Source organism: Meleagris gallopavo, chromosome 1 (assembly GCF_905368555.1).
Source record: "Meleagris gallopavo chromosome 1, MGAL_WU_HG_1.1, whole genome shotgun sequence".
NCBI classification, from domain to species: domain Eukaryota; kingdom Metazoa; phylum Chordata; class Aves; order Galliformes; family Phasianidae; genus Meleagris; species Meleagris gallopavo.
Window position 1 is genome coordinate 97129787 of NC_139404.1, and position 26430 is coordinate 97156216.

A 26430-nucleotide genomic window follows, 5' to 3' on the forward strand; every position below is an offset into this window, starting at 1 on the left:
TGCACAGCCAGATGAAAGAGACCATTACGGAATTTTACACGTGACATGAGGTGCATATAACATGATGTATGTAAGTTTTAGCAACTTTGTGACGAAAAACCAAAATAGGTTCCATCAGGTCTTTTGACTGACTTTAGTTTTCATACAACAGTAGAATTTTCTCACCCTAATTCAACCTGATTGCTAGGTAGAGTAATTTCTTTATGGTGACAAAACTATTATTTTCTTATGCTTTATACTCAATGTTTACTGCCATTGCAAATTGCAACTTCTATACTGAGATCTGGGAACTTACAGCTTCTGCTTTTAGTTAATAAAGTAGTTACAATAATAATTAAGTTAATGCCAACGTGACTCTTTTTGTTTTTTAGTGTTTTGGTTTTCCTTTGTCCGTTTTGTTAATCTAAGGAGAATTTTAGGGCAATTCTTCTGCTCTGTAACCAAAATAGCAATTTTAGAATGCTTTACTCTGGAATTGTGGCTCCTGTAGTATTTCTCATATTCACATGTTCATGTTCACTCTCTTAAACATGTTTAAGGGTAAAGCTTACTTCCTGTGCTACTTTCTGTTAGTAGCAAGAACTGTTGTCCTTCCAAGTTAGATCTGTTCATCTTATTTTTCCTGAGCTACGTTTTCATTTTGTACACAGCTTGTATGTGGCAGCTGAACTCTGCTGCTAAGATTTTCAGGCAGACTCTTTTCTGGCTTTCTTTAATCTTATTACTGGCAGGCTTTTTATTTTTTAGTAATACTTGTGACAGGAAGGCTACAGTCTATGTAATCTAACACTAAAATGAAGAAATTTGTTGTTTTCATGCCCAAATAGATAGCCTTTGTTGGCTCATGTTTTCATAAGAGGAAACACATTTCATCCTATAACAAGGATACATCAGCAGTCATTACACTGGAAAAATTAGATTGTTTAGTAAAACACTTTTTCCTAGTACATAATTGTAGATTTTATTTTATTTTATTTTATTTTGAAAGAAAATTCCAGAAATAGAGGAAGATGTAGTTCTGCAGAGAATGTTTCTGTGCCGCACCTGAAAGCAACAATGTATGTTGCTAAGTGATTGTTAGGGGACATTTTTTTAAAAGAGACTCTGGACATCTGTAGTTTCTTTAGAATAGAAGGAAAACATGAGGAGAAAATAAGGAGCTTCTTAAAAAGTTCATGTATGCTCTATTATTTATTCTGCAAATAGAAATACGTTCCTTAAAAAGTCTAGTTTTGTGTTTCCAGACCTTATTGACTCAAAAATAAAAGCTCTTACTTCCTGTAATTGTGTTATTTAGAGGAAAAGATCAATACTGCAAATATTCTCCAAGGGAATGGAAGAATATTAAGCTGTCCTGTTGGTCAGATATACAGTGAGTCAAAGGAAAGGAGACTACTATATGCACTCAATTCTTTGCTGTTGTGCCAAAGTACCCATACAAATGAAAAAGTTGAGCTACAGAAGAGTAACCTTCACTTCCAGTTTGTGATTTCAGACAGGTTCAGTAGCTAAATATTCCCTTTGTGACATAAATTCCATACTTTGCTTCATCCTCCTGAATGGATAGACTCTATCAACTGCTTATTTCATTCCCCTTTTGTTTTCTTCCTTCCATGAATGTGCTGTGAGAGAAAATAAGGTGCCAGCTGGTGCTGGAGAAGCAACATCTAGTCTCAATTTGTACTAAGAAAGCTTCATAGCTTCTTTTCCCTCTTACGGTTCAAAGAACTCTGTTGTATTTAAAGAGCAGAGTTGACATCAGTGGTTGTTACCCTGATACCACAAATGACTTTAGCAATAACCTGTATGATAGGTTACTGTGCATGTCTTAAAGAAGGAATGTTCCCCTCTGTTTTCTAAGTTGATAACGTAGAAACCAAAAAGGGAAAAATACACCCAAGTTGGCTTGTGATGGTGAAGAGGTTTGCTATAGTGACTATTGATTGAAGATGCTGAGACTGGTAGCTTTATCCCCTTACGCTGGTTTTGCCATTCAGACATGTAACATACAAGTTCACTGTCAACTGGATCACATAAAGTCATACAGTCAAAGATGTCACAAGTACCATTTGAAAATGTTGTTCGTCTAAGAATGTATTGTTTCTAATCCTCCTACTCTTCTTAAAATAATAAGCTGGCCAGTGATGCACACTGTGAAGTGTTCTTCATGTCAGTCGTATTGTTAGCATTGCAAGGATGCCATCCTGATTTTCATAATTTTTTCCATCAGGCTGCTATTTTGGTTTGCGGTATGTTCTTTTTGTTTTGTTTTGTTGCCCTGATGTATCTGTTCTGTAACTGCATATGAAGAGGGTATTGAAGTTTCCATTTCTGTTTCGTAAGTAGTAAGTGTAAGCTATGAAGCTTAATGCAGACTGTTTATTTGGTCTGTTGCCCTCGGCCTTTAATTGTCATTGGTATATGGCATATTGTAAGAGATGCCTGTGTGTATCAAACTCGCTTGTCCCTCAGTCATTGACTTTTGGGGGGCATACACCTGGAAACTGAGCGTGGATGACTGCCAGGCAGCCCTCCAGAGCTGGAGGAAAGTAAAAGGATTTAAATTCACCCAGGATTGTACTGCTCTGTTTTATAATGAGGAAATTTTATCATTGAAGTCTCAAGAGACTTGGTTTACCATTTTTAATCAAGATCTGCGTATATTTATATGCATGTGCACGGACTTGCAATCTCTTTAAGAAAACTTTCATGTGGTTTTGATTAGATGTTAAACCCCTCCCCCACCCCATTCAGATTTAAGGACTTGTTTGAATTTCTTCTTGGGTTTGAGAGATTTACAGTGCGGTTTGGTCTCTGGGATGACAGTCTGTTTGACTTCAGCTGCAGTGCAGTCAGCCAGCTTTACAGTTCAAAGGCGGTTGCAAAATCTTCAGCATTTCCATATAGTCTGAAAGAGAATAATGAGGTTAAAAATAACTTCAGGGAGTTTAAGTCATAGTTGGATGTGTATTTATGCTTTACTGATTACTTTGGTGCTTAAATGAAATTAAAAAAAATAAATTACTACAGCTTTTTAAGTAGCTGGTTTATCCAAAGTACAGACTTTTACTGCAGTAAAAGTTGTCAGGTTTTTCATCCTAGATAAGCTGCTATCATTCAGGCACGCTGAGCATAGCAGGGAAGATTAGTTTTTTCTATTATGTTGCATGTACTGTTTCAGGAGGTTAAAACAGGCCAATCACTAAGATACTTTTAAAATGTTTCTAAGTAAAGAAGCATTCTGTTCTTCCAATTTCCAATGACTTAAGTAGGAGCTGAGTATTTCATTTCTCTTGCTTGTCAATGAGCACGTGTAACATGTGATACTTTTTACACTGGTTCAAAAAATTATCTTCCTTCCAGGAGGATAAAGGGAGGACCTCTTTATGTGTTCCAGCCTTCTCTTTGCAATGCTGTAATGATACATTTGACATACTAGAAGAACAGTTGTAATTTTCACTGGAAGAATTTTACTCTTTGGAAATGAAATTACTGAAAGTCCCAGTTAATCCTTTAAATAAAATCACTTTATAGCACATAGAAAGCATGAAGTTTATTACCTGAGTTTACATATATCTTACAAAATTTAGTATAAAGTTATTGGGTCAGAACTGGAACAAAGTGTATATGCCCAAGACTGACATATTTAGTCTTTTTCTGGAGATACAAAAACAGTACAAATATTTAAGAAATTAACAGAAGAGGTTATCTTGCAGTAAAGATAGCAGAGCAGACATTTCTTCTGCAGGCTTATTTGTGTACTTAAGATCTCTTTTAGCTCATAATGGTAACTTAAATAATTCAAAGTTATTTTGCATAATGGTTTGCTGATTTTAGCTTTTTGGTTTTTCTCTGTCATATTTTGATCCTCTTTATTTTTGTTACTTTTAATGTAGCAATTATTATTGGTGGATAGTCAGAACAAAATGCTGACAAGGAGAGTTTAATGATATTTTGTTTGTTTCTTAGGTTCCTTATAGATTGCATGCTGTGTTGGTTCATGAAGGTCAAGCCAATGCAGGACATTACTGGGCATATATTTATGACCACCATCAGAACAGATGGATGAAGTACAATGACATTTCTGTGACAAAGTCAACTTGGGAAGAGTTGGAACGGGACTCTTTTGGTGGTTACAGGAATGCCAGTGCATACTGTTTGATGTATATCAATGATAAGGAACAGTACTTGATAGAAGGTAACATATGTTTATGTTTTCAGCATGATATAGAGTTACTGAATGCATTTATAAGAAGAGTGTTTTTCTGGTGGATTTCCAGATCTTTGAAATGGCTTTAAAAATTATTGAAAATTCAATTTATAGTCACAGTTGTCAGTGAAATTGCTTCTATAGATTAAATAATTTATTTTCAACTTTCAAATTAATAGAGATAATTGCAATGTTTCTGTATTATGAAAAGAGCAAAATTAACTAAGTTTGCTAACTTCTGAAGATTTTGGATCATCATATGCTCAGTGTTTTGGAGGTGTTATCTCCTGAAGTGTAGAACAGTAATAAGGAAATGCAAAGTGACCTTGACATTAAAATCATCTTTTCTTTGTAAGCTTTGGGACTCGCATGAACTTTATGGGAGAGTGGAAACATGACACTTTTTGCAGAGTATTGAAATATATCCCTCTATAGACCTACCAACCATATGTTAAACTAAAGAAATGTATGGATTTTGATTTTTCTCTTTTCAGGTTATAATATATAATTATACGTGATTATAAGGCTCTTGTGAAAATACTGGGAGGGAGTGGAAAGGCCCTTAGTATGACGTTTATAGGCCCTGTTAACATTTGTTAGGGATCTGACTGAAAATGGACAGATTCATAGAACTGTAGAATGAATCATAGAGTTGCTTGGGTTGGAAGGGACCTCAAGGATCATCAAGTTCCAGCCTCCCTAACACAGGCAGAGTTGCCAGCCGCTAAATCAAGTACTAGATCAGATTGCCCAGGGACCCATCCAACCTGGTCTTAAGCGCCTCCAGGGATGGGGCATTCAAAATTTCTCTGGGCAGCCTGTTACAGTGCTTTCTCACTCTCAATAACAGATGACTGAAAACCTCATGTTCGAGATCATTCATGGAGTTAAAAGCTAGAATGTGCATTTGTTCAATTTTTAAATGAAAACTGATAATAACCTTGATGTTTCTATGCCGCCAGGTTAATAGTAGACTTGCAGCTATCAGGTTTATGACCTCTGTAGTAATTTGGAGGCGGGTTTGCTGGGGGAACAGTTAAAGCTGATTAATCCTCCAGTACCTGATATAAGTCACAGAATCATAGGGATTGAAAAAGGACCTCTGGAGGTCCAGAAGGCTTATTGTTCAAAGTAGTAATGATCTGATGATGCCTAAGAATTTGTCCAAAGATTGAAAGAGCAATAACAATATGCTCTATTAGCAGAAGAGTGCCCAATAGATATTAAGAAAAATTAAGACAGTTTGGGAGATTTGATGTAGTATTACATGCTTTAAGTAATTCACATGAGAAAATTTAACATATATTTTCTTCTCCTGATTTTTTGTCTGAAATATAATTTGTATTTTACTACAGAGGAGTTCAACAAAGAAACGGGGCAGGTACTTGTAGGAATGGACACACTGCCTTCTGATCTAAGGGATTATGTTAAGGAAGACAATAAACGTTTTGAAAAAGAACTTGAAGAATGGGATGCAGAACTTGCTCAGAAAGCACAGCAGGAAAAATTGCTATCTCAGATTCCCAGAGCTCCAGCACCCTCACCTGCTCCAGGTGAATGAAAAATCATTGGTTTGCATATAAATGGTTTAGCTGCTTAAAAAGGGAAGAAGTACTAATTTGTGTAATCCTGAATTTTAATTATTTACTTGACCAAGGTAACTGAATTTTAATCTGTTTTTTTTTTCTTTTTTTTTTTTTTGTCTTCTATTTCTTTATCTTATTTCACCTTTTCTCTCCCGGTTTTGTGCTTATTTTTTATTTCGTGATTATTTTGCAAAGTGAAAATATATCTGGAAGTCAGTTGTCTGCAGATCATTTAGTGTACTACTAAAATCTGTATAGATCCTCATTTATTTTCTCAGTTGTCCTAACATGATTGAACACCCCTTAATCAAGCCTTAATGGATTTCTAGTCAGTACAGGTGTATTTGTTCCTAATGTAAAATTGTGAGGCAATTTATATGAAAATGTTCAAAATGTCATGACACAGACTGACGAAATGTTGGATTTGTGAATGATGTGACCTACCCTGCATCTTCTGTGTGGGTTACCTTATCTATGATGATCCAAATAAAACTGCTGAATTTAGAGTTCATGCTTCTGTTAACATATGGAATTATCTTGTTTCTGTCACTAAGTTCAAGCAGGAGAACCAGAATATTTAGAACAGCCATCAAGAACTGATCTTTCAAAGCACTTAAAAGAAGATTCTGTACAAGCGATCAATAAAGCTTTAGCTGAACAAGAAGATAGAAGTCCAGAAGCTATAATGGATACGGTGAGGATACTTTTAAGCTTGAAGTAACTCTTCCTTTTATTTTGCAAGTGCAAAGGATAATAGCTGCTCAAAGGTGAGGGGAAAGGGAGGAAAAACAAAAATGAGCAAAAACGTATTTGTTCTTCAGGGCCTCTTGAACACTACAAGTCCATCCAGAAAGTGTATACTATGTCAATGAACATAGAAGTAAAATACTGTAAGTAGATGTACTCTCTGTGATTGAAGTACTTGCTGAGAGTGCTCTATATTGCTCAGATGACAATCATATTTGTGCCCCACCATCAAACTCTTTTCAAAATGTTAGGTGGTTCAATTTATTTTGAGAAGTTAACATTGATGTTCCATATAAACGACTTGAGAAATGCTGTTTTAAACATTGATTTTTACCAGAGTAATTTGAGAATGTGAGTTATCTTAAAAGAGCTATGGAATTTAAAATAGCTCTCAAATAGAGTTTTTTTCTGAATATTATATTTATGGAAGAAAGCTCAAAAATGGTCAGAAAAATTTGTAATATGATAAAACTGTCAGTTCAGCAGTATTCTGTAGTTTTAGTGCAAATTCACAAGTTTATGAAAATTAACTTTCTGATTTGCTTTGTGATTAAACAGATGCATATATTATAATACTAATAAGAATTACTGTTGGGTGATACTGTTTTCATATCTGAATAAATACTGATTGAAAATTGGAAATTAATGGCTTCGTGAACTGCTAGAGAAACTAACATTTAAGTTCTTTCTTTCAGCAAGTGTGTCTTGCTTCTCTATATGAATAGCCAATATATTTGCAAAAAAAAATACATCTTTTAAAGTAATATATTTGTCTGACTTGGAACCATATGCCACTGAATGAGACATGCAAAATGTACAGTATGGCTTCTTTGGACACAGCTAGTAACAAATAGTGATATGGAGCAATACAAACAATTTAGATATGCTCAAAATTTCAAATATATTTCCTAAATTCTGGTACAAATTCTCTTTAAACAAAAGCAGTCTGGGCCCAGATAGCTTTGGGGCCAGCAGGAAAATCTTTTTAAAGCTGTTGAAAATTATGTGACAACTTGTTAACTTTTCTACTTGAAATGTATTTTATCCCTTTTTCCTGTGGTGTGAGGAGAGCAAAGGAGCATGCTTTCTCTGCTAAATCAAAATCAAAACCAGCAGGGAAATTAATCATATATTAAGATGTACTCTACCACTAATAATTTAAGCTACTGCATACTTGGCTTTGTTGAGTTCTCAGAGCAGAGACCAGCTAAGTGGGAGCCTGCTTAATATGAGTTACCTCTTATGTTAATACCTCTCATACTTACCCCCCTGTGGTAGTATGAATGACCTCTGAGGGGGTAGCCATGCAGATATCCAGGTTGGGATAAAACATCTTGCCTGATGCTATCCTCTTTCTAGGGTCTCTGGGTATCCTTCTGGTGGGATTTGGAGGAATCTTAGAAACCTGATTCCATGTATCAACTTTTTCTGTTCAGGCTAAATGTTGTATACAATCATTGCCTTAGATCTTTGCAAGATAGTGGCTGGGAAACCGCTAAGTGAGGCAGATATAGGCCTACTTATCCCGGTTATTCTGATTTCTACTGCCTTGTTCTGCAACAAAGGGAATGGTTCTTTAAAGGCAAAAAGAAAAAAAAAAAAAAAAAGAAAAAACACCTACAATAAAACAACCAACAAAACAAACCCAACGAACCAAAACCAAACCAAAATCCCACAAACTCTCTTATTTATAGAGTCTTTATGCTGTTAAAATATAAAGCTGCTTCCTAGGTAATCTGAGGCACCTCTATTATTTGATGAGATCTACCCTCTGTAATCTGAATTTAGATTAGATAGAACTATGCTTCCTTTGGAGTGTATCATCATATTCTTTAGTTGTTCTGCTTTCATCTTCATTCTGGTGTGCAGTCACATATCCCTTTCCTCCACTTTTTGTTTGTCCATTTTAGAAAAAGGAAAAACAACATCAGAACATACAACAAACAAAATTATTGGTTACTTGTCACATTATCATTTGTGTCCATTTTCTGCCCTTTGTTCTTTCTATTTATTTGTTTCTCTGCAGTCTTCCTTTATATTTCTACAGTGCTGGGTGTAAATGGATACTGTTGTGTTTCTGGAATTTTTCTTAGAAAATAAAGCTATTGTGATTGCTGTAGAACAGCAGCACAGAATTCTTTCTGCACTCTGTGATTGCTTAGATTAGAGTCGAAGTGCTGCAAGTGCTGTAAACTGGCGATCATAAAATGATAGAATGCAGTAGCTGAAATCATCTCCGTTGTTTACAAGCTTATGTTAACAGAAGAATTTCAGTGACTAACATGATCTTCCTTTGGATCTCTGTGCAGTTATTTCTCTAAAAAACAGGCCTGTTGAGTGTAACACACCTTTATATATTCTTTCTAATACCTTAATTGCTAGAGGCTTTTTGTGTTTTTTTCCAGTGCATCAGAAAATGTTAGCCTTTGACTTTTTGCCATTTCTTAACATGAATTCTTCAGATACCTCGGTTATATTTAGTAATTTTTGGTAGAGGATATGACAATATGAAAAGAAATGGTGGTATCCTTCTAAAATAATGCTTTGAATCTGTTGCTGCAGAGCTGCAATAGTGGCATCTAGCCTATGAAGATGTAATTAGTGAATAAAGGAAAAAAATATTTTTTTAAATAATTCTATTTTAATTGTAAAATGTGCTACATAAAGTAAACTGTAAGTAACTAGAGAATATACATTTATCATTTTGTCAGAAATGCACTTCAAAAGTGCATTTCATTTTATTTGATCAGCCTGTTAGTTTGTGTCTCTGTGATTTTCTCTGCTGTGTGATTCCCCCTCCCAACACACATACTGATCATGATTTTCTTCTGCAGAGCTCTCATAATGCCTCAGCTCAACCAGCTCCTAACCAGCGAGTTGTAGAGGTGGCGATTCCTGATGTAGGGACTTTTGTGATTGAGTCAGAGGAGGGGGGTTATGATGATGAGGTACATTTGATTGCAATTGTGTGCACCGCTCCTACTTGGTGCTTTCTTGTGCTGCCTGATGAGAATTTTTGGCATGTTTGCACATCATGACACCTAACAAATTTGTGCATAACTATATGCTTAACGATTTGTAACTGTAGCGATGTCTTAATTTGTAATGAAGTATGAAAGGAAAGCACTAGCTACTCTAATTGGGCACGCTTTGCATGGTGCTGTGTACACTGGAGGTATATTTGTCTTTTTAGCTGTGGAAGTTGAATGTTTGTGCTAGGCCAGATAGTCCTTGAAATGCTAGTGGTAGCCTGTGGACCACTGCATTATTTTAAAAATATAAGGGTAGAGAGTGGTGTTTTTAATGTTTGTGCTTTCTTGTCAGTCTAATAAAGGTAATGTTCAAGTCCAATCTTTTATTTGCCAGTGTTAAGCTTCTTAGACTTTCAGGATTTAATTATCAGGTAAATAACCTGAAATTGATATGACTGCTGGAAGTGACTTTTTTCCCAAGCTTAAAAAAGTAAATTGTTGTTGGAATTTTGCAAATCAGACCCAGAGGGGTAAGTGTCTCTGATACTATTTGAGGAACAGATGATAGAGTCGCATTATTGCAGGAGACAGTACTTTCTTCTGGCCTACTTTAACAACAGAAAGCAGCACTGCCAGGGTCAGTTCTGCCTTAACACTGCGTATTCCGTGTTTGTTTTGGTTTGTGGTTAGAGTTGATGCGGCCCATATTCTTAGCTATCTGGGCATGTGTTATTGGTGGGCTGTGAGAAGCTTTTGCTTTGCTGCATAAAAGGATATTTCGGGAAGTTCTGTCCCATAATTATCAGCAATTGCAACTAAGAGTGGGGGATGGGGGATAAAATGATTTGAATGCCATCCTCGCACTGAGTTACTCTTCTCACAAATGTGCAGTCTCCACCTTTAAAGACGTGCCTTTTTTCATTTTTGAGGCACTCTTGTCCACATGCCATTCTTTTTCCAGAGATGCTAACTTTCTGCATAATGTTACTGTTTCTTTTGTAAGCATATTTGCTTTTTTAATGCTGTTCTTATGTGTGGGGAAACTCTTCTGGGGGGTTTAGGGCTCTTCATCTTCTCATCTTGAAGGCCAGCTTTTGTTGCTGTGCCAGTTGTGTTAGCTAGACTGTGGGCAGGGAAGGAGGGAGAGTTTTTCCTTGCTCACAGATATCAAAGAGTAAAGGCCTGTCTGAGTATCCTGCAGGTATCATATTGTTTGTGCTTATCTGATGTGAGTAGCTGTAAGATGAGTGTGTTATGTTTGGTTTTGTGTTTGTTAAATGTTTTGGTTTTTATTTTAAAAATTTGTCTGGAAATGCTTCTGGAACCAATAGTGATTGTAGCAGTGAGTCTGTTTACTTTGATGTTGAAATACGTATGCAATACATAAAGTGTAGTTCATTCGGTTTGTGTCTAGTATATATGAAGTGTGATTGGATGATTATCTGAAACAGTTTATTTTATCCTTTGGTGGCCATGTGATAGCACTCATTCAGTACAAAATTCCTGATGGATACTAATGCTGAACCAGTGCATGCTCTTTTCCTTGGAAGTTTTAACCGTGTACTTTTCAAATTGTATTTGACACACTTGTTCAGTTTTTGCTAAGCTTCCTTTAAGTCATATGTTTTGCAGTAAAAATATATACACATGCCGTGATTGATTTGCAAAACACGCACAACGGTTTTTGTATTGAAACGTGCCATTTCAGTGTATGCATGCATTAAGTTGCTTTTTTATCTTGCATGAGACTAAAAGCATATTGAATTTAAAACTTAAAATATTAATCATTCCAAACTTCTACCTTAAATCCCTTATGGCAGGTCATGCTGACCCCGAACATGCAAGGTATTATCATGGCTATAGGTAAAGCCAGGAATGTTTATGACAGGTGTGGGCCAGAAGCAGGGTTCTTTAAGGTACAACTAACATTTTCAATTTTTTCTCTGACTTTTTTTTGTTAGATATACCTTTTTCCTTCACCCTTTGATGCATATTAAGACTGTTCCAGCATATATAAGTATTCTTCTATGGCATCAGTCTTCCATTTAAATATTACTAAATTATAATCTCTGCTAGGGAGAAATATCTGTAGCTATTTCCATCTTGATTTAGCAATGTGCTGCCTTGAATTCAATAACTTAAATATCTTTTTCTATTTTACTTCTTAATAATAGCCACAAGTAGCAAGAAACCCATGTGGGTAATCAATAAGAATATTTATTTTTTTCCCCTGTTCATAACAAAAAGTGTGTCTTCACTAGACTGTTTGGGACTTCAGTGTTTTCACCGAGGCATACCAGTGTTTAGTCACTTGTTTATTTCAGAGAAATGTTCTTGTTTTGTCCTTAAAAGATTTTTTAGTAGATCAAAATCATTTTCTTTTGTTTAACGGCGTTGATGTCAAGACGGTTTATTTATGCAGAGTTTTATTACTGGGAATTGGATGTTACGCTCATTGTGTTTGTTAGTCTACACACTAAATAGATTAGAAGATGCATTAGTTTTATTAAATACACAAACTTCTGAACATTTTAGCTTGTAATTTTTTGAGTTTTAAGAATATAAAAAGGGAATTACTTTGACATGTTGTAGAATCCTCTCAAATATGATGTTTATTTTTATCTGCTGGAGGAGAGGAAAAAGTTTCTTGCCTGTCCTTGAGTAACATTCTTTTTCCTATTGAATTTTTACAGTACAGTTATACTGAAACTCCCTCCTAAAAAAGGCCAAAACAAATTAAAAAAAAAAAAACTCAAACCACCTCTATAATCCTTTGCTATGGAAGAATTTATATCTCATGTTTGTTTGTTTGTTTTTAATTTTTTTTGTGTTGTTTTTTTTTTTTTTTTTTTAAATGGATATTTTGTGAAGTGTTATGACCATGTTGCATTTGTCTCTGTTAAACATGCCCACCATCAGGCATCAAAGAGACAACTGCCATAGCTTTTATTTAAAGAAATGGGTTTTGTTTGGGATTCAGTGCTGTGTTTTTAAATTTCTCACTTAATGACAAGCTGTTTTAATTGAAAAACAAAACAAAAAACCCATGCTCATCTTATCAAACCAGACATTTTTTGGAAAGGTTAATTACACTGATTTATTTACTTATTTTAATGTGAGGTGTGTTTTGATGATGAAAGCTTCCTGATGAAAACCTCAGTGGAAGTGTGGAGGCTGGGGGCAAAATTTGTCTTTGAGAAAGTGTTTTTAAAACTAAACTAAGTTGTTGGAGAGTAGAAGTCTGCTTACTCATTTTCTGCTGAATCCTGTTCAAAGCAACTTAGCACTGCTGAAACATGCTGCATTTTTAGTAATACATTAGTCTGGATGTTTGCAGATGAAGTGATTCTACTTAGTACCAGGTTTAATATTTTGAAATGTTGTAGGTGAAAACCTATTCCTTACAATTACTATCAGAAAGATTTTGTGATATTTCTGTACTGCTATGCTCTGGTTTTGTTCTTGTGTTTGCTTTTTATAACAAGTGTTTACAAAAGACTGAGGTTTATTTCTATGATGTCCTTATTGAAGTGTAATGCAGGTAAAGCCCATTTAATGGGAGTCATTGTTACTGCCAAAGTTTGATTCCTACTTTACCTCTCAGAGTTTAGACTTAACATATTGCAAAGCAACTAAGATGTTTATTGATGAGTCAAACTTCTCTAAACTTTATACACAGTTCCTTGCAGTATGTTTGCCTTAAGATTTTTATATAACGTTCTTAGTGAGAATCCTAAAGCTTATAATACTTTTTCCTGTATTTTGTTTAAAGGAATAATACTGGCTTAGTTTTCTTCTTTTCAGTATATAGAATTCATGAATCTGTAGCATAACATTTGACTTTTTTCTGAATATGTATTTGAAAATCTAGATTTTCTTGCATTTTTCCTGTTTGAGTAATTCTCTGAAGAATTAAATGCAAAATAGCAATAGCTTTTTATTTTGTGCCAACCTCATAAAAGAGGCTTTAATAACTTTGTTATCTGTGTCTGTTTTCTAATGGTAGAATGTCTTATGATGCAAGATAATAGAAACACTTATGTGTGACTTTTGATAATTACCATTGGTTCTCCAAAACTCTTTTTTAATAATAATATATATCACTAGGATTTTAAAATATGAATATGAATGCAGAACGTTCTTTTAAGTTTTGAAGTTCTCCACACACTCTCTGTTTAAGTCCATATGAATAGTATCCTATTCATGTGTTCAGTCTCAAAACACAGTGTTTCTTGGTGAAGTTTAGTAGCCCAAATTTCCAATATTTAAATGTAAAGAAATATTTTATTGCCAGGTAGAGGCATAAAGAGATTTATAATATTGAATAGGGCATTTTCTGCCTGGTTTGTAGCTTTATTTTGTCTGTATATGGTATTGAAACTACTAATGTGTGAAGCCACTGTGTTAGGTTATTTGTTTCAAATTGATAGTAACATTAGCCAGCGGTTTGATCACCTCCATATTTTGAGAGAGAAATTACGGAGTATATTAAGATTTGTCACCATTTTTCTAATTATTTTTCTTGTTGCTCTTGTTTGTGCTATATAGTTTCAATGGATAATTTCTAATGAACATAACAGATGAGATTTCTTAAAATCTAATGTGCTGACAAAGGAAGCTCTTCCTATAAGTTCTAAAGTTGGCCTAGAATACTCAGTGAGGAGTCTGTCCTTGACTTATGGGAGGCTAACACTAACCATATTGAAGTATTTTCTGTAGAGGTTATGCAACTTGATTTTTGTTGTACAATGATTTCCATTCTGACTTATTCTTTCAATATCTCACGTGTTCATTAAACTTTACCTATAATTTATTTGTGTATTTGCATTTCAACTATGTCTTAGGGGTACTTTTTGATCTTAAGAGATTTTAGAAAAATCTTTAAAATGAAATGTCTGTTACACTGCTTTAGGACAGTACATGCTTAAAGTCCCTCTTTAGGGACCAGATAAACCTTCTCTCAGGGTGATATAGTGCAGGACTGGGATTGCTTTTGAAGTACAGGTCCACTTGGGGTTTTGGCAGCCCTAGTTGGGGAGAGACAGGAGCAGCTTTGCCATTTGTCTGGTTTTTTTACTGTAGTTCAGACTCGTTAGAAGGGTTGGGTAAGGAATTGTTAAAATTCTTTTGTAGTCAGTGGGCCGTGGACATGAATTATTCCTAGTGTCTGAAAAGTCTGAGTTAAAAGCCAGGAAGAATAATGTATGTTTTTAAAATTATTTAGGCAATTAAGTTGGAATATACGCGACTGCTAAAATTAGCCCAGGAAGATCCACCACCTGAATGTGATTACCGTTTGCGTCATGCAATAGTTTACTTCATCCAAAACCAGGCACCAAAGAAGATAATTGAGAGAACATTACTGGAACAGTTTGGAGATCACAATCTTAGCTTTGATGAAAGGTAATAAGATCCGCATGTCTCTCTTCCTGAGCTTATGTGAGTTCTGTAATGTGTAAAGACACGCTTTTATATTCAGATATGCATGTAGAGAAAACAAGAACAGCTTGTACGTTTGGCTTTATCTTCTTGTTAATAGTTTGAAAGTATAAAATGCATAGAAGAATAATTTTATAAAAGTTTTAATCTCTATAAAAATCTCTATAAAAAGGGTAAACAAGAAGTTGGGTTTTAATTTAGGAAGTAAGGAAAAACCCTTAGTGTTGCTCCTAATTGTATACAGTTCTCTGTGCCTATGTTTTGGAGCACTTAAGGCTGTGAAGTCTCTGTTTCTTCAGTGGCCTAAAGCTCAGCACTAGAAAATAAAACCTGACATCTCTTAAAATGGGACATCAGGCTAGAAGAATAACTTATTTGAATGCAAGACAGTGTCTTCTATACTTGAAATTTCATGTACTTATAAAACAAAATTAAAAAATGAAAGGTAGAGAGTGTTAGTCTGACACCTGCTTATTGACAGCTGTTAAATCTTTGGTTCTAATCCTCTAATATTACTTTCACAAAGTGAGAGTTGGGGAGCTTCAAGCCATCTGAACTTAAAATTTGGGGAAAAAAAAAAAAAAGAGTAATGCAACAGTTTACTTAATAAAACAGGAAGTAATTCTTAAATGGCATGGGTGTACATCACATGTACTAGAAAAGTATGCCTTCTGCTGATTATGCAGTATTTAGTAGAGAGCAGATTTTTCACAGTGTTTCCATGCTGTTTTGTATAAGGCTGTACTCTAAAATGTTTGATTTTGCTGTTTTTGTATAGATTATATTTTTTGAAAATTTCTCTTTCATCATTTCTTGTGGCTTTTTATAAGGTGCCGTAACATAATGAAGGTTGCTCAAGCTAAGCTTGAAATGATAAAGCCAGATGAAGTAAACATGGAGGAATATGAGGTCAGTATTTCTTATGCTGTAAATTAAATTGTAACTTCAAATAATTATCTATAAGCTGAGTTTATCTTAGCAAATTTCTGTTCATCCTACACTGAGAAGATGAAACTAGTTCCTGAAACATTATTTATTTCTAGGAAAGCTGCTCTGACCAGTTGATCTAAAGCCATTTTTTCCACATCTGTAGTTTCAAATTCAAATTTGACTTGAGCCACAAATAAATGCCAAGGTTGATTCTGTCCATACTCCTTAACATGCTTTGACATCACTAACAGTATTTCATAATTTAACACCATGTGAGACAATTGGCTTTCTCTAGTCGGAAACTTCTGCGAGTTGAAGGAATGAAAAGGATATAAGGCCAGCCTTAAACGTTTAGAGAAATGGGTCACAGGGTTCAGGGTCGCATTTGTGTTTTTTGTCCAGCTTTTTTTGTAGCCACTCCCATTCTCTTACTAGCATCTTTCTCTAGGTTCTTTCATTTGCTAAGACCATACATTTTCAATTTGATACTTAAAAAAAAACTTTGAAAAAAGAATGGAGTAAATTGCAGACATTATACAAGTTTGACTTATATTTAGCAAAACACTTCATCTCATATTTAAAGCTAAGTCTGTAGGTGTCGTTACAACATCAGTTCCAATTCTGTGTGATACTGTTCATTAAGGCCTCTGAAAAGGCCTTATTTATATCCTGGGCAGATTCCAGTGCACCACTTAAACCTCACTGTAACGTTTGTAGGTCCAAAACAGCTTGTACAGGAGGACTATGGGAGTAATCTTGCCCTCAAAAACAAGAGCAAAAAATGTCTACTTGTCATTTCTGTTTACCAGGTTTAGAACCTACAGTAGATGTTACTACATTAAAATGTGCCCTCAAAGGCTAGGGTGAATGAACTCTCATAGCATTGTGTTTTTAGGCTGTGCAAGGCTCGATTTCTTAAGTTTTCTGAAAGGCATAGCACAAGTAGAATTAACAATCCTGGCTTAGCTTTAAATGAGGGAGTGGGAGGAATCTTCTTCCCTGACAGGTACATGCCACCTTCCTGAGGCAGATAGTTGGTGATTACTCTGAAGACTGTATCACTGATTATCCAGTATAGGATTGACATTTCATAGAACCTTTCTCATGCGTTTTGTGTTGAATCTGTAGGTGGCTATGTATTATGGTATGTTGTCCCTTACCTAACTATTAATGAACGATTAAAAGCTAGTTAACCAACTGCAAAAAAGACAATCTTTTCTCATAGGGCAGTCACCTGTAAAGCGTATTAGTAGTCACTTTGTAAAAGTGGTGATGCAGCGAGATAAATGTTTTGCACCAATATAAATAAATTGCCACAGTCTCAAGTACTCAACAAGCTATACAAGCCATTTAGGGCATTCAGCGTGTTCAGGCATTTTCTGTCTTTCTTAAATGAAATTTAATATTGAGTCTATATAAAAGCTTTCTTTCACTTTCTGAGTAAAGAACTGTGTGTAATGAAAAGAAGAAAAACACACTGTTAGCCTCTCTGTTTTTGAGGGGGTTGGGAAAGTAGTGATTCTCGTAATTCTGACTGTGGTTCTCCAAAAAACCCTTTGTGTTCCTTTCAGTTCAAGTGATAATGTATTCCTGTGTTTTGTTTATGTTTTTAATAAAAATCCCATCTGAAACTCATCTAGAAATATTGTAGGAATTTAAGAATCTTATTTTCATTGAGAGAGGGGGGATTCAGACTGACTTTTCCAATATACAAACTTAATAGGAGTCCTTATCACTTACTGTGGGTATTCAGCACTAAGTGTGTAAAATATTTGTATTTCATGTTTGTGGATGAAATTCTATATACCCTTTCTTATATGCAGAGATGGCATCAAGACTATAGAAATTTCAGGGAAACAACCATGTTTCTCATGGTAGGATTGGAGTTTTTCCAAAAAAAGAGGTAAGTGGTAGTATAGAACTCAAATGTGATAGAGTGATTTGAAGGCAAAATGTAACACTGATTAAGTTAAAAGTTATTATTAAAATTAAGAACTGTTTAATGTGTTCTTATTGTATTTAAAATTTATTCAGTTCATAAATTTCTTCAGTCTCTCATCTAGATCAGTTTCCTGCAACTTCCTACTTTTAATCTCCATTTCTTTGTCCCTTATCAAACCACGAACTCTTCTCAGTGCCCCACAAGCACTTCTTTTTCTTTCTCCTCCTTTCCCACTCTGAATGGTCTCTGTATTCCTCAGACATAAGAATCTTTCTTCTCTTGTACCATATGTACACGTATATGTGGACCTGAATAAGCTTGAGAAGAGAGCCCACACAAGCCTAATGAGGCTCAGCATATGCAAGGTTCTGCACCTCAGTTGATGCAGTCCCAGATATATGTACAGATTAAAACACATGGAAAATAGCCGTGCAGAGAAGACATGGGGGAGTTCTGGTGGATGAAAAGCTTGATATGAGCAAGCTCAGAAGGACACCTGTATCTTGGGCTGCATCAAAGGAGGGCTGGCCAACAGGAAAGGAGAGGTGATTATCCCCATATATTCTGCCCTTATGAGGCCTCATCTGGAGTACTACCTTTGTGCCAAGGGCCCCCAGCACGAGAAATATATGGAGCTCTTGGAGTGGATCCAGAGGAGGGCTATGAAGATGAGAAAAGGGCTGGAGAACCTTTGTATAGAAAGGCTGAGAAAGCTGGGCTTGTTTGGCCTGGAGAACAGAAGGCTCTGTGGAGACCTCCTTGCAGCCTCTTAGAGGGAGACTGACTTTTTATATGATAGGATAGTGATAGGACAAGGAGGAATGGTTTTAACATAGGAGAGGGGAGATTTGGATTAGATGTTAGGAAAAAAATTTCCTCAAGAGGGTGGTGATGCACTGGCACATGCTGCCTGGAGAAGCTGTGGATGCCCCATTGCTGGAGGTGCTCAAGGCCAGGTTGGATGGGGCCATGGGCAGCCCTGCCATGGTGTAGGGGTTGGAACTAGATGATTTTTAAGGTCCTTTCCAACCCAAGACATTCTGTGGTATCTATCTGTCAAACTTAGTTTCTTGTTTGTATGTTGTGTAGCAAATTGCTTCGTAATTCTCTTTCTTGTCTTGTATGTTTCCAAAGGAAAAAAGCTCTAACAAAACAGAATGATAATAACATACTTATTTCTGTAACAAGCTATGTGTTTGTGTAGTGGTTAACACAATGAGCCCATAATTTTGGTTTGCTACACTGTAAGTAAATGTTAGTACGTTTACTAATAATCTAAATTGGCACATCCCACTTTGTTAGTATTAAACAGCTTGTATACAGAAGTTGGTCAGAAGACTGCCTGGCTTAATTGAAAAAAAAAAAGCCAACAGAACAGTCTGGTATTGCTGGATCCCTTACAGAGGAAAAAAAAAGACATCAGTGTGATATGTAGGAATCCTGCTTCTTCTGGACATCATGTGTGCTCCAAGCATGAAGTAGTTCTAGTTCCTTAACATTGGAATTCCAGGATGACAGCTTTGGCCACAAAATTACAGTGTTTTCACCATTCTACTTCTTACTGTAATATATTCTCCTTGGGCCAGCGGGAGATAAACAAACACAAATCATAAACAGGTTTCTGTTTGTGCTGAACAGTATTTTTGTTTTGGCTATTAGTTTTTATGTTGATATGAAAAATTAGAGTGACCCAGTTAGAAAACAAGCCTATAATAACCAGTTGTACATTCTGATATTGGTCAGAAATGTAAAAAAAAATATACGATATTATCAGATTCATCTAACGTCCACAAGGTGTAGTGTTCATTCCCTTTGGCAATTTCACAAGTATTTCAAGTGGTATTTAATACAAAGGCACTAATATTAGAGATAAACATGCTTTAAGGGATGCTTGAGGATTGGATATCCGTTGACTTACGCTCCTTTGTTTCAGCTACTGGTTCTCAAACACCTCAGGTAGTTATTGAGGTTTACAACTTGTTATATTCTTAGAGGGCAGTGCTACTGTCCATGTTCTGAAAATGAGACTAAACTGATCAACTATTCTGATTTTCCTTCAGTGTTCCCTTAACTGTGAAATCACACTGTAGCTTTAAATATTTATGAAAGCGTGGACTTTCATAATTCACATATGACCTTCAGTAACAGGACTGTTTTGAGGATATGTTTTTTGTTTTTTTTTTGTTTGTTTTGTTTTTTTTCCCCAGAAACCTATCTCCCTAAGTGGACAAACTTTTTTTACTTGAAAGGTCAATTAATGTCTTGTAGTACTCAATATCTAGATGGAGCAAAAAAAACAGCCTTTACTCAGGGAATCTGATTTTCTTAATAGTGCTGTGCTGAGCAAACGCAAACATTAAAAATGTTTTTGCTTTTTCCTTCCATCATGCTAATAGCTTATTTTTAGAGGTGTTGTTACTGGAGTGCTGGGTATGGAAGACTGTACTTTGAAGGCAAAGGAAACAACAGTTTCTCAGTATTTCTGAAAGTTACTTGGAATATGTTTTTTGCTGAAGTTTTTTTCTGAAAGTAGGCATGATTTCAGAGTCATGCCTACCTTCATAGTTCACTCATGATCCTTTATGGTGGTTGATAAGGCCTTTTCACTGCAGGTAAAGGGTCTTTGAGGCATATCTTCTCTGACTATACTATTGAGTAGGAAACTGCTGTGGATGAGGTGAATGTAAAGAACCTTGGCAGGGCATTTGCTTGTAGCTTATTCTCATGGTAGTGACTGAAAAGCAAACAAACTCTAGACCTCAGCAGTTGGATTCCATTTTTTTTAAAAATAGTATGATTTTTCAGCTTTTGACAATTTTTTTTTTTGTAAGCTGTGTTAAAATTTTATTTATACATACCTGTGCTTTCCAAAGTCTAGACCCAGTTAGCTCCATAATTCTTTGTGTCATTTTAAGTTCAGACTTAACAAACTAGAACTTAAATGCACTTCATATTTGAAAAGCTAGCATCTGTTTGCTTAACTTAAGCTAAAGTAATATTCCTTGGATTCTCAAGATATATAAGATATTTGAGCCTGGCTTTACAATAATAGTGATGTAAAATGTTTTCCCTTCCTGTGAGGTAGCACTATTGCTGGTTCAGGTAAGGATTACACAACTCGCAGGCACAGCAGGAAAAGAAGATCTGGGAATAAGGCAGCTGCCAAGTACTAGTTTTTAATTTGGATCAACTGAGTTGTTGACACTGTTAATTCAGCCTGCAGTCTCACAAATAACTGAACCAAGAATGGAAAGGAATAGAAGGTCTGGCTCCTCTGGCTTCGTATCCATCAGTCCCAGTTTCTTGCAGTCATGTTTTCCACTGTCTTCCTACATTAATGTTTCTGCTGTCAAGTCAGTTGCGTTAGTGGCTTGGAGAGATTTCATGAGCAGTCAGACTTGAGAAGAGGGCCATAGAGAAGAGAACTTCTTGCTTTAGAAGAAACAGTTCTGTATTTTGAGGACAAAAAGGCAGAGAGTAGCAATTGTATATGTGTCATATATTACTCAAGTAGGAAATATTTAGGATTACAAGAAAAAATAGTTATATTTGAAAGTAAACCTTCAAGCAACCACCGCTATTTAAAGTAACCTTTTCCCTTCTTTTTATGTTGTCTTGTTGGGAGGCCTTACTGTAAGTCTTGAGTTTGTCTACTTTGGAAAATTCTGACATGTATTTTTCATGTATCCTGTGCTCTGTGTGCTCACACATAAGTTTTAGCCACTTTCAGTAGTTTGATGTGTTGGTAGTTTATGCCCTAACCTTGATCTTCTGTTCTCACTAGGAGTGTATAATATACTGTTCTTCTAATACTCCATTAGAAAAGTTCTCTCCCTAGATTTTTCTAGTTGTTTGAATAACACATCTAACTGCTTGTTTATAGGATAGTTGCCTGAACTGCTTTCAGTGGCTGTCTGTCATGACTGGGTTTCTGCAAGTCAGAGAATTAACAATTTAAGATGTTAGCTGGAAATGGTACGCAGTAGCATGAGGGGAGATGATTTAATGGGGCGTGATGAGATCTCTAGATTATTAACAGTTAGGTTCTTAGGTCTTTTGCTCATCCTTCACCAGTTAGGAATGTATTTATTTATCTGCAGTTAGATTACAGACAGAAGTGCCAATAGAGAGATACTCCTGGTTTTGAAATGCTCTTGTGGCATCATACATCACTTTAGACTTCATTAGTCCAGAAAAAAACTTAGTGAGGCTGAAAGTTCACAGTTTATTTTTTAGATTAATTTTTATTGGTCAGGCATAGAATGCTATCAGGGTAATGGCAATAGAAGATAAATTCTAATGTGACATATATGCATGCAGGGAAAAAAATAAGCTTTCATGTATATTCAAGGTTAATCCAAAGACATTTTTGAAGTGGGTGAAATAATATAGGTTTATATCAGTGAGCTTTGGATCACACTTCATGTGCAAGTTATCTAGCCTGATAATAAAATACATTGTTCTAATGTATACAAAAGAAGAAAATACGTGGTAGAAAAAGCAATATTATGAAGAGATAGATGGGGAGGGTTGGATTTACAGTCAAACAAGTAAGTGAAATTACATATCCTGTGAATAACACAGTAGTTAACTTGAAATCGGTGTTACCTGGATTTGCATCTAACAACTTTGTTTCTTTACTTTGCTTCAGCTATATGGAAGCCTTGCTCTACCTTATCTATGCTTACCAGAATAACAAAGAACTCTTGTCCAAAGGCCCATACAGAGGGCATGATGAAGAGCTGATATCTCACTACAGACGAGAATGTTTGCTAGTAAGTGAAGGGTGAAATATACTGCAAAAGTTGTACTTTCCATGTAGTTTTAACAAATCAGACAATGTTGCCATATTTTCAAAAAACCAAAAAGACTTTCATTAAAAATTACAAAGATTTCAATAAGAAAAAGGTGAGAGAAAGAAAGGTATGTAGTGAGAATAAAGAATGTGTTTGTTTTAAGTAATCAGTTTCTTTATCATTCTAAGTAGTGTGCTCACTGCCATTATGTCTGGGCTAGGTAGAAGCAACGGTGACACTATTGGTGGGTGAACTCACAATATTATTGCAGTTGGACAGGGATGCAAATGTTTAGAAAAAGGTATCAGCAGATGGTGAGCTTTTTCCTTGATTGTGTCACCTGTTTCTTAGCAATAGCAAGAAAAGGCAAGAGCAGATGGTAGGACCTCAGTCTTGAGAACGAGCAGCTACAAATATTGAGTTGGCAGGTATCAACTGAAGTGGCCTGAGGAATAGTATGAGATCAAATGGTTTAATAGAGTGTATGTATCATTGCTGTGAATGTTGAAGCTCAGTTGTTATTGCAGATTTGCCATAAGACAAACAAAAACAGAATGGTAAAATGTGAAATACTGTATACTTAAAGAATTTCTTTTTTGTGGTGGTACGTGAAGAAACTAAATGAACATGCTGCAGCACTGTTTGAATCAGGAGATGATCAGGAAGTAAATAATGGCCTGATCATTATGAATGAGCTTATTGTCCCGTGTTTGCCATTACTACTGGTGGATGAAATGGAAGAAAAAGATATTGTTGCTGTGGAAGATATGAGAAATCGTTGGTGTTCCTATCTTGGACAAGAAATGGAACGTAAGTATTTATTAGAATATATGATTTTTATTATTTTTTAAAATGTTTTGATTTGTATCTTGAATGGAGCCTGAATCTTTTGTGTTTTGGTAATATTTTGAATTACCGTGGCTTTTGAATAATACTGTACAGATTTAAATGAACAGCAGTTTTTTCCATGTATAATAATGAAGTTCTGCAATATTTTCCATATGTAACAATGTCCTTAAAGGAAACTTTTTTTTTCCAAAACGAAAAACGTTCATGTTGATAGACCCTTTGAAGGGGTATTTGTGCTAATATCTTCGTAGGAACCAATGTGTCCTTCAGTATTTACTGAAGAAAGTGCATTATTCCAAATGAAACTCTTCATGCTCCCATCCCTGTTTTAAAAAAAAAAAAAAGTAAAAGAGTCAGTTTGGTGCAGGAAGAGGAAAATTGCACCTGCGGACATAAAAACTTATGGTTGTTTTCTTTTCTTTCATTTGCAGCTAACTTGCAAGAAAAGCTGACAGATTTTCTGCCAAAACTACTAGATTGTTCTACAGAGATTAAAGGTTTCAATGACCCGCCAAAGTTACCCTCCTACTCCACACATGAACTGTGTGAAAGATATGCCCGAATCATGTTGTCACTCAGTCGAACTCCAGCCGATGGAAGATAAATTCTGCAACCTTCCTGAGCACATTGTATAAACTTTTTTAGTTCTTAAACCTTGCCTTCCTGTCACAGGGTTTGCTTGTTGCTGCTATAGTTTTTAACTTTTTTTTATTTTAATAACTGCAAAAGAGAAATGACTGTACAAATTTTAGCCAGACTGCAAACAATTAAAGCTGAGAATCGCATGGCGCTCAGTTGTTTCAACCAGAATTGATGCAACTTGCAAGTCTGATAACTATGGCAAAACTGCTTTTTTGCCACTTCTCTGTTACAGTATTACTTTGCTTTTATCTTAAGATCCTTTACTTTATCAACAGCTGTCTGGATCATTTTGTGACTGCAACTACTTTAAGTGTCCAGTGCTGTGTAAATACATGGTACTTGGTAGCTTGTAAATGAAATGAAAGAATAAAGTTTTATTTATGGCTACTTCTGTGTTTGCAAGCAGATACCTTGTATATTAGTGTAAAATATGGGTATTTTTAGGAGAGATACAGTATATTGATGGGTAACTCAATTTTATAGACAAGATTCTTCAGGATTTATGGATAGTTGGATGAAGGTAGTCGGAGATTACTGTATGTGAATATACTGAAAAACTTGCAGTATTATACACTGTTGGTTGGGTTTCTTCTGTATATACTTCTCTGATCTTTATGATACTGCACCTGAACACTTTTTTTTGTGTGCGTGCGTGTGTGTGGCTATGCCACATATATTCTGATGACAAGGACTGGTTTCTGAAGAAAAACAATAATGGTACTTTGCTTCTATTCTTAGAAAAAACTTGGAAAAAAAAAAAAAGTAAAACTATTTTCATTAGAAATATATTACAATCTCTGAACAAAATTTTTAGGAGTTGATTTGAAAAGAGAAAATAAAGATTTTGAAAAAGTGGACTTTGTGAATCTTCAGGGTTAATTAGTTGTTTTTTTGTTTTTTTTTTTTAAACTGGTATTTTAGTTATGTAAGTGCCAGAAGGAAAACCGTAACTAATCCCTTACTTGAAATGTGTAGCTATTGATGCAACACAGAAATCTTATGTGTGTCCTAATCACGTTTCTATTGGAAGTGAAAGAAAAGATCTGCAGGGCTTGCTTTATAGAACTGAAACTCTGTCTAGTTTAAACGAGGAATGTTATTTATTTTGTGGAGAAAGAAATTTAATGTCTCTTTAATTAATCCTGTTACCTGACACTATTTTGATTCTTACTCGTTATAGAGAACATTTTGTGTTAGAACAGTAAAATATGTGAATGTTTGCTTGTTGGCTTTATTGGAGCGGCACTGAACTTCTCATTGCAAGCTTTCTAGTGGAGAATATTCTAATTTCTCCTAACAAAATAACAGAGGGAAGTGGGAAGAGGGAAGGAGGAAGGATTGATTCAGTTCAGAGCACCTAGAAGTGTGATGGGAATAAGTGTGGGCAACTCACATTCAAGGGAAGGCTAACTTCAGTCTTGAAAATTACTCACTCCTGAGAAAACACTGGATTGTAATATATAGTAAATAGAATGCAGGCTTGACTTTAAAGGTTTTCTTTTTTTTTTTTTTTTTCTCCCAGAGTATTTTCCTCTTCTTTTTTCAGTACTGAAGTGCTTCATAATGGTCAATCTACCCATCTGTTGTATTAAACTGAGCTATTAGTATCACAGTACTACTCAGAAGCCTCTTTTAGGCCTGAAACTACTTGCGTATAAAATTCCACGTTTCAACAAAAGAATAAATGCATCTTATCAAAATGCTGAAGATGCATTTTAAAGGACTTCACATTTTGTATCTGTTGCTCTTTCATTTGAATCTGATTAATATGCCTTCTTATCATTGTGTATTTTTTATATACACAGTGAGTATTTAAAATTTGTCCTTTGCCTTTTTAAATAATGCTGAAAGCAACTAAAAGTGAAGGAGGACTTTTATTTCTTTATTGCTAACAGGTTTTGAATTTGAATGTTTGTGAAAGCTTTTAAGGAAAACTCCTCTCTAACCCTGAAGGAGACAGTTAACCAGAGCGTCCATGTAATCTTCTGTGACAAAAATAGGAGAAAAGACACTCTTTCTAAGGTAAAAATAGGAAGCAAATATTTCACTTGTGAAGAACAGCTAAGATATTTAAGTTACAAGGACATAAACAAGGACAAGATTTTTACTGTTTTGTTAGTTTTACATTTTTTTCGGCTTCTAAGAGTATGACTTGAATTCTGAGTAGAACTGAAAAGGTCTGTCCAGTAGAGCAGAAGTAAATAAATATGTATAATACATACGTATTTTACTATTTTAATATCTTTGGAGTATTGTATATGAATCTAAACCATGATTGAAGTAATAACAGTACTGTTTTGTCTTTTAAAGCTTACTT

The 26430-nt window shown here is 35.2% G+C and overlaps 1 protein-coding gene across 3 annotated transcripts in view; it reads left to right on the plus strand.

Annotated features, from left to right (window-relative positions):
- Positions 1-24500, plus strand: part of USP25 (ubiquitin specific peptidase 25) — a 91644-nt gene extending 67144 nt beyond the window's left edge. For 2 of the 3 annotated variants that reach the window (XM_085241292.1, XM_085241301.1), the window contains 11 exons: positions 3970-4198; positions 5566-5763; positions 6351-6490; positions 9378-9491; positions 11336-11431; positions 14740-14918; positions 15785-15863; positions 17708-17787; positions 22478-22601; positions 23237-23432; positions 23903-24500. In XM_085241292.1, the coding sequence (XP_085097418.1) occupies positions 3970-4198; positions 5566-5763; positions 6351-6490; positions 9378-9491; positions 11336-11431; positions 14740-14918; positions 15785-15863; positions 17708-17787; positions 22478-22601; positions 23237-23432; positions 23903-24075 (1608 nt within the window). In that variant the 3' untranslated portion in view covers positions 24076-24500. The remainder of the gene's footprint in view (positions 1-3969; positions 4199-5565; positions 5764-6350; positions 6491-9377; positions 9492-11335; positions 11432-14739; positions 14919-15784; positions 15864-17707; positions 17788-22477; positions 22602-23236; positions 23433-23902) is intronic. The other variant, XM_085241298.1, reaches the window with a different exon arrangement.
- Positions 24501-26430: the final 1930 nt, after the last annotated feature.